Source organism: Triplophysa rosa, linkage group LG2 (genome assembly GCF_024868665.1).
Source record: "Triplophysa rosa linkage group LG2, Trosa_1v2, whole genome shotgun sequence".
In the NCBI taxonomy this organism is placed as follows: Eukaryota; Metazoa; Chordata; class Actinopteri; order Cypriniformes; family Nemacheilidae; genus Triplophysa; species Triplophysa rosa.
Window position 1 is genome coordinate 12544233 of NC_079891.1, and position 9478 is coordinate 12553710.

The window sequence follows — 9478 nt, forward strand, 5'->3', positions numbered from 1 at the left end:
ATATAATTAGAATATCATCAAAAAGTTGATTTATTTCACTAATTCCATTCAAAAAGTGAAACTTGTATATTATATTCATTCATTACACACAGACTGATATATTTCAAATGTGGGATTTTCATTAGTTGTCAGTTATAATCATCAAAATTAAAAGAAATAAACATTTGAAATATATCAGTCTGTGTGTAATGAATGAATATAATATACACGTTTCACTTTTTGAATGGAATTAGTGAAATAAATCAACTTTTTGATGATATTCTAATTATATGATCAGCACCTGTACATTTATATTTTATTGTATTAAATTGAATTAAAACTAGATTCTTTGCAGAGGTCTACCGGAAATTAAGTTTGGGCCACGTAATGTTTATGTTGTTATGTTAATGTTTATATCTGTACTACCTTTAGTTTTACTCTCATTTTCTATAACTTTTGATTTCACTTCTATCAAGAAATTAGTAATATAGTTTTAAAATATTCTGTTTATTGCCAACACTCTTAATAAATCATAATTTCAGAAAAGTCATCGCAGCCTTCCAGAGGTGCATTCCTGCACAAGCACCACCTGCAGTCATTGTTGCAGCAAGCAACAAATCTGCTGCTCAAGCATTTGGATGCAACTAGGGCTGAAACGATTCCTCGAGTAACTCAAATACAAAAAATCATCGAGGCACATTTTGTTGCTTCGAAGCTTTGTTTAATCCATTTAACTACAGTACACACGGAGCACTGCGTTTCCCCATGGACCGTTATTACTAACGCACAGCCTGCTAAACTCTGTTCATGTTACAGGGCTCTCAAGTGTAACGCATTCACCGTGAGACACACACATTTTAGTCTGTTCACACACTCACGTGTTTCTCATGCTGATAAATAGGTGATAGCTTATTCAAATGGTGAACTGCTATTTTACTTCGTTTTAGTCTATTTTGCGAGTGAAACTTGTTTTCCGGCTGCATTGAGTCCATCAAACTAGATGCGGACCAGTGTTAATTTTGACAGCAAATTTTGATTTAGTTTTAGTCATAGTCTTTTGACGAAAATGCAATGTAGTTTTAGTCACATTTTAGTCAACCCCATCATTTTAGTTTTAGTCTAGTTTTAGTCGACGAAATATGAAAAACATTTTAGTCGAATAAATATACATTATATTTAGTCTACTAAAATCTAAATGGTTTAAATCATTTACTTGGTGTAATTAAATGTTCCATACAAAGATTCAACTGTTTTGACATAATTTACTTCACCTTAGAATGAAATTAAACCAGGTCATTACCTTTATTTTTCAGAAAATTCCAGTAACTAGATATGCATTGTTGGAACGCAGAGTATTAGACCATGAACGACATGTTCCAGTTCGTTCAATTCCATTTGACTCAATTGACTCGTTAAGTAGGGCGTATTCATTCAGTTCATTCAACCAATGAAACGCTCTGACAGGGCTCACACTCAAAGGCTATTGGCTCATGGCATGCCTATTTGAAGAAAGAGCGCACTGTCTTTGCTTGAGACAGCAATGAATGAGAATAGCTTTCAAAAAGACATATTATATAAATTGTATTACATTTCTTTAGTCATGCAAACATGTTACATATTTGGTTGGAATGTACAGTTTGACTCACTTCATCACTTCTATAATCAGTAGAGGACAGCGCTGGTTTCTTTTGGCTGACTCTATGTTGCATTTCACGTTATGCAGCAGCTCGTGTTAAATTAACATAGGCATATAAAAACCTTTGAGCTGCCTTCGTAATGTGTTTCGGGGTGACTCGCCTGCAGTCGCGCTTCAAGTTTGCGGCGTTTTACCGGCGATCGTGAAGAAAATAAGACGCTTTGTAACCCGCGTGGAGACACAGAATACATGTGTGTGCTTCCCCTTCTCCCAGAGACTTCTCTCTGCCGTTTATATGAGATAAGCAGCACATGCGCGCAAACTGATGTCCGCCAGGTGGGACAAGAATATTTTCGTCTCGTTTTTATTAGTTGACGAAAATGTCAGTATATTTTTATTACAGTTTTCGTTATAATGCATTCATTTTTATTTAGTTATCGTCTCGTTTTCTTCAGTGAAAACATGTCGTTAACGAATACTTTTCGTCATAGTTTTCGTTAACGAAATTAACACTGATGCGGACTTGTGGACACCGAATCCTGTTATTTACACGTCATCTGGCTGTTCAGCGTGAATGAACTGCACAGTTTAACGTGCTACACGTGTGATGCTTATACATTTGTCTGCGCTGAATGAGGACATGAACTTCACCTCCAGAGTTGCTCTGAGAGTTTATTTCACGAACATGTTATTGTTTGAGTGAAGAAACAGACATACTAAAAAATAAGCGTCTTCCGACAACCTGCCAAAATAAAAGTCATATTACTACTTAATAGTAAAAAAAGAAACAAACTAATTTATATAAACTAAATGCATCATGCATAAGCTGAAGTTAGTTGTTTGAAATTATTCTTTCTATTTTTATTCATGTTTCTTATTTATATATTTGTATTATATTGCATTTTGAATTTAATATGGCAATGGAATGTACTAAATGGGTTTAGTTTTCACAGATATTAATGCATGTAATTTCAGCAATAAAAACTTTAATTATTCTAAAAAAGGAAACAAATTAGTTGTTTTACTCATTTTAAGAGACCGGTCTTATTTTCTCTTGTATATTTAGTATTGCTTTTGAAAAAAAGAAAAAGTACTTATTATCTGAATACTCGATTAGTAAAAGAATCGATAGCTGCAGCCCTAGATGCAACCAATGCATTCTTTTCTATATAATAAAATATTAGCCAGCACATTACCATCAGGTTCCTGTTTATGCTGTGGAAACGACCGTCTGACTATGAATTCTCTCTTACAAATCACACAACAGAGACATTTACCTGCTGGGCTCCTCTCTCGTTGCTGAGGGTGCGGAGTTCATCAGAATGAATAGCACAGATCTCATGCAGGGCAGCAAGGTCACGGGACAAATCAGTCCTAAAGTGCTCAGTCGATTCCGGAAGATCAGGAACATTCTAGAGAAACAGCAGTGACAGGTCGTAAACTGAGCTGCAGGCAAACACATGCTGTTATGAAAATGGATGTAGGGCCGTTTACCCCCAGCTCATCCAGAAACATGATCATCCTTTGTTTGTTGTTTTTGATGAAAGGATTCACTCCCTCCATGTAGGGCTCCTGCAGCACAAATACATCACATGAAATGCTTCTGAACAATGATTCACAAGTGATTATTGTAATGCCAGCATGAGAAATAATATACCTTAGCACCAAATTCCACCAGGTTGGCCAAGTTCTGCACTGACTTGGCCACAAGGGTGAGTGTTCGGCCTGCTGTGGGGGATGGAGGATCTGTAAAGAAACACTTTGAATATTCAGTTCTAATAATAATAACAACATCATCAAACTGATGAAAATTTTCTTTTTTGAAAATATACATTTACATGTATTTTCATTTTATTTTTCAAATTAATTTCTAACAGTCTATATAGATTCATTTATAGACCAAAATTTTTGTAAACGTACAGTATATACTAATCATCATCATCATCATCACTGACTTAAAGGCGCAGTTCTTGAAAATCAGCGGCCACTAGGCGTTGTATTATAGTTTTGCAACGAATCTCTGAGTCATTTGCTCACCCCTCCCTTTCGAATTACGATGGTGGCCGCAACAGTAAAAAAAGATGTTGTCTACTGAGACAGCGGATAGCAAGCAACGATGTTTCTTTGCAAAGGTAAGGCAATATATTAACGTAATTAATCATTTAACATGTATTCTATTGCGAAGGTTACGGTTACAATTCTATAATTAGATATATTTCTTGCGTGCTATCTAGTACACGCTGAGAGTAGTGACTAAAGTTAGCTAATCGTAAATAGCAACGCTGTTCAAAGCGTTTGATCTGACAACGACATAGGCAGTTGGGTGTAAGTTAGTAGACGTTTGTCTCCCCCTTTGTAAAGTCAGGAACAACCGGAGTACGTACCGCAGGGACGGAAAAACATTATTATTCGGAGGTTATATGGCCATTTGTATAAAATGCTAACGTTACCGTTTCAACAAAACAGTTGTTTGGTAAACATTGAAAAAGTGGAAACATTGAAAATGTTGAATTATCTTACCAGTCTAGCAGAAAACAGGCAACTTTGGCGTCGCCTTGAAAACATTTGTCTTTCAACAGTGCCTTCCATCTGGTAATAGATACACCGATGTTTATCCTGGATTTCTGCCGCCGTTTGTCTCTAATTCGTCTGGCAGCATCACGTTTGCGCTTCTTTGACGACGGAGATTCACGCTCTGTCGGCTCTTGTGCACAATACGCATGGTCATTTATCAAAACTTCTAAGACAGAACAATCAATTGCTTCAGCTAGACGACGACTACTCCTCCTCCTCTCCGTACTACGACTTACTACTTTGTGCGTCTTCAACTCAGTGATGACGCAAGCTGCATCTAAAAAAACACACGAAGACCAACATATACGAAACGCGCTCTGTAGAGCTGTTTGTCCATTAGAGCTTACTGTACAAAACATGGCTGCGCAACATAACAAATTCCATGTAGATAGGCCTGCTCCCTATGTAGATACAACTGGTTTATTGTAAGGTAATAAAAACATAACTTTTCATTACGTAAGGTTTTTATACACATCTAAAGACACAGTTTTGTATGTTATATTGCATTTCTGTTAATAGATCATACAAAACATCCCGCACTGTACCTTTAATGTCAAAGTCAACAGTACTTTCAGTGTTTCAAAGCAGCATTTCAGAGCATCATGTTTTAATGTCTTATATCCACCAGCAGGGGGAGCCCATCCTCTGCCTTCACCACAACAAATGTGCATATGCTATCAATTGACCCTTCGCTAAGCCCCGCCCTCCTTAGTTACTGTTGACAGGCGTAGGCCTGTCAATAGGGGTGTTCGTTCCAGGTTTTTTGGAGTCGACTCCGATTCTCGACTCCCACTTTTGGAGTCGATGGAATCGACACTTCGACTCCATTTACTGTCATTCAAAACGGGATCAGGAATACGAATATAAAATAAATTAATTAACTTGGCAACCAATCTCCAAAGTCACTAGCAAATACACATGCATTTGTGCATCTAACACCTTCACAGGGAGTTTTTTTGTGCCGTCAGACCAGTTACTCCTGTCTGGTCCTAAACCGATGTGGTTTTCCAAGCGCACGCAGTGCAAGGACATGACGGCCCAGGTCTAACCGTAGCTATAGACTTATGGTAAAGCTAAGACATTTCGTTTCCTTTATTATTTTTATAATTTTTTTATGGCATCGATTTTGGAGAGTTACAGTTACACAAATGAATATGTTTTGTACGTAAAGACACCGCGTTTCACTGTTTTGAATCGAGGCTCCGTAAATGTGCGCGAAACAAGCCTAAAACATTTATTTATTTATTTTCATTTAAGAGTTTATTAGGGATGGGCGATATGGCCCTAAAACTCTATCATGATCATTTCTGGTATTTGTTGCGATAGCGATACAAATGACGATATATCTATAACACCAACCACCGCTGTTTTTTGCTACAAGTGATAGTAGCTGCATGTAATCTAGAGCCTCAGAAACACAAACAATCAAAAAGTAAAACTTACCCCAAATCAAACAGGCTCCTAAAATATACCTACAGTATTTTTGTAAGTATTAAATATAATAGTGACATTCGACTTCAAAAGGTTGTAGTAAAGAAAATTTCAATTAACTAAAACTCAAACACATCATGTCATACCTAAACTGTATATAGCCTATTTTTGGGTGGAAACGATCGCATCACGCTGTCAATCACTCTCTCTAGAACTATGTGAACCTTCTCTTCTCACAACAACATATACTGAATCTGTCTATGACTCGCGCTACAGAAAGAGAACAGAAAAATGCGGATAAAAGAAATCTAATTAAATAATCTACGCTTTCATGCGCTCATAAACGTATTTAAAATAACGTAATACAAACTCGCATTTGTACTGTATGTAAACAGGCAGCAGTGCTGTGCACGCTGTGTCGCTATGAAAGCACATGCGGGCGCGAGCTGCGCACGGGATGCTCCGTTCATCCTGTAGCCTATATAACAGGCAAGAAATCATATTGAACAATTTGCGCACGCACGCATAACATCTAACAAATGTTTAAATAATTACTTTTAGCCAAACTAAATGTTGTGGTGTAACGTATTATGACTATCAACGAATACTTAAAGGTACAGTGCGGGATGTTTTGTATGATCTATTAACAGAAATGCAATATAACATACAAAACTGTGTCTTTAGATGTGTATAAAAACCTTACGTAATGAAAAGTTATGTTTTTATTACCTTAGAATAAATATAATGATCTTGCTTGGTCTATAAACACCATGCACTGTGCTGTGTTTTACCTTTCTGTGTTTTTCTTATTTGCTCCTGTAAAGCTGCTTTGGAACAATGCACATTGTGAAAAGCGCTATATAAATAAAATTGAATTGAATTGAATTGAATATAACGCCTTTACTGTTAGTAAACATTGTGACGCATTTTTGTGGGCGGAGCTTAGGTGGAGGCAGAAAGATCCCCTTGACCGCATTACTAATGCTAGGTAGCAGCACGTTTTGTTTGCTTGCTTTTTGACAATGACTAAAACAATTTAACATGTAAGGTCACTCACTGTCTAGGACCACGATTGTTTTTGAACAAGTTTAACTTTAACGCAAGGAACCTGGCCGACCTGTACGCGCTCACTCAATGGATCCAGAGACGAACTGACTGGATTTCCTCCAGTTAAGTGGCCTGACATCTACACCTACCAGACGGAGAAGCCAAGCGTGTATAGTAAAGATCAACTGAGAGCATATACATCTATAGATGCCTGCGTGTACTAACAGAGGCAAACGTGAGCAAATTAATTTACTAGGGGTGTAACGATACACTCAGCTAACGATTCGGTACATATCTTGATGCTGTGTTCACGATACGAAACACACCTCGATATTTTGAACAAAATTAAAAAATGAAACCGAAATTCAAATAACATTTATTTTCAAAATATTAACAATTTAATTCAACAGAGAATATTAGACCATGAACGACATGTAGCAGTTCATTCAGTCTCATTTTGACTCAATTGACTCGTTCGTTCAGTGAAGGGCGTGTTCATTCAGTACATTCAACCAATGAAACGCTCTGACAGAGCTCACGCTCAAGCGCTATTGGCTCGTGTCTCTTTGAAGCTGCGCTGTCTTTGCGTGAGACAGTAATGAATGAGAAAAATCTTTCAAAAAGACATATTACATAAACTGTATTACATTTCTTCAATCATGCAAATCACATACTTGGTTCGATTTTTAGCATGTCATTCGATCTTTTAATCTACAGTACGACTCACTTCTTAATCGGTACAGCCAGGGGTGCAAAAAATGGGGGAGCCGCACAAGTGGAGGCGCCATTGTGCCAAAATATTATTTAACGTTTTTTAAAATAAAACGTTATAAAAATGTAACAAAGTTCAAAGTAGGGAAGGAAGGAGGCGGGAACCGGCATCATTCACAAAACTTTAATTCAGAAATAAATAAACAATAAACAGCAAATAAACACACGAACACATAAACAAACTTACCTGTTTCCGGGCCCGGGTCCTCTCTCTTGATGGTCCGGTCGCTCGTCCTCTTATGCTCCCGAGCTCCCCCGTGAGGCATGCGGGGACCGGCGGTCGCATAGCTGACACTCGTTGCCACTTACGCCGCCGCTCCTGGCTGAGGGCAGCCGGCACACCCGCGCTCCCTCCATGGCCACCATCCCACCTCGTCCCAGGAGCACAGCCGCGATCCTCCGGCCGCCTCCTGGCAGCCGGCGATGGCTCCTGGCTGAGGGCAGCCGGCACTCCCGAGCTCCCCCGTGAGGCATGCGATGACCGGCGGTCGCACAGCTGACACTCGTTGCCACTTACGCCGCCGGCCCCGCCTTACCCGCCCCACGGCTCCTGCCCCGCCTTCCTCGCTACATACCCCCATCACCCCTCACAGGCCGGGGGGCAGCACCGAGCCTGTGCTTACTCCCCCCCCAGGGGAGCCTTCTCCCACGATCCTCCGGCCGCCTCCTGGCGATGGCTCCTGGCTGAGGGCAGCCGGCACTCCCGCGCTCCCTCCATGGCCGCCATCCCACCTCGTCCCAGGAGGCGGCCGGCGATGGCTCCTGGCTGAGGGCAGCTGGCACTACCGAGCTCCCCCATGAGGCATGCGGGGACCGGCGGTCGCACAGCTGACACTCGTTGCCACTTACGCCGCCGGCCCCGCCTTACCCGCCCCACGGCTCTCGCCCCGCCTTCCTCGCTACAAAAATATAACGAAAAAGTCATTATCGAGTTCAATAAATATATAATTTATTTAATCAAGTTATTATGTCAACCAATCACTCTTTCACAGTCAAATGACCAAATGGATCGAGCAAAGAAACTTCCCAAAGCGCAGAACAGAACATGAAAAGTAAATTGACAAGTAAAAAACAAGTTATTTAACGTTGCCTGAGAAGTATTATAATACAATATCAGGTCACCTCTAGGCCTACATCTTTGGCGCTTATAAAATAGATCTATGTTTCTGAAGGAGCTATATAATTACATTCGGGAGAGTTTGAGACGGTTGTTAAAGCTGTTAAGTCTCCCACTATCACGCATTATCGGGTTCTTCATTAATCGTCGGACGCGTTTTCCCCATATGACGACGCGAGCTGTGCAGTTTGAACGTCCGGTCCGTGTCCTTCACATAACGCGAGCAGTTGCGTCTTCTGCAACCAGCGCGCAGCACAGAGCACCGGAGATATTGCGTGTGGACACTGAAACAGCGCAATGATTGACAGGATGACAGAGACAAGAGCGCAAAAGAACGTTTGTTAATAAAAAATAATTTGAGCGTTCAATGTAAGTGTGTTTGTCTTTGTTTTACTTTAATTATGTTTTCATAAAATGTGAACCACAAACTAAAAATGCTTAAAGCAAGGGGAAAATCCAAAGATTTTGTATTTATTTGTGTTATAATATCTGTTATCCATCTTATTTCGTTTTTTCAATAATATTTTAATTATAAATGCACAGTAAAGGTATGTTTAACATAGGCTAACTTTATTGTTGTGTTTTTATTAAGTATTAATGAAGCACAAACTAAGCATTCGTTTTAAAGTAGGCCTAAGTGGGAAAAGAACAAAAAAATACAACGCGAGTATATCATGTGATACGTCTTATTCTTCTTATTCTGATAATAATAAATAATGTTAATAATACTTTTTGTTGAAGGAAAGGGAATAATCTAAATGTATAACTTTAAAGATCAAAATAAGTTTATTTCCTCATCAGCACATCTCTAATGGGCTACAACTCGATTGTTACTTATATTTGGGATATTTAAAGAAGTTTTATTGTTTAAAACTTGACAAGTTTTTTTGTTAAAGGTTTTAAATGTCAAAATTCTAGACTAC

At 39.1% G+C, this 9478-nt stretch overlaps 1 protein-coding gene across 3 annotated transcripts in view; it reads right to left on the reverse strand.

Moving 5' to 3' along the window:
• The window catches only part of rasa1a (RAS p21 protein activator (GTPase activating protein) 1a), a 62633-nt gene that overhangs the window by 10352 nt on the left and 42803 nt on the right, over positions 1 to 9478 (reverse strand). For all 3 annotated transcript variants that reach the window (XM_057350220.1, XM_057350202.1, XM_057350209.1), the window contains 3 exons: positions 3273 to 3361; positions 3110 to 3187; positions 2893 to 3027 (listed from right to left, as the gene is read on the reverse strand). In XM_057350220.1, the coding sequence (XP_057206203.1) occupies positions 2893 to 3027; positions 3110 to 3187; positions 3273 to 3361 (302 nt within the window). The remainder of the gene's footprint in view (positions 1 to 2892; positions 3028 to 3109; positions 3188 to 3272; positions 3362 to 9478) is intronic.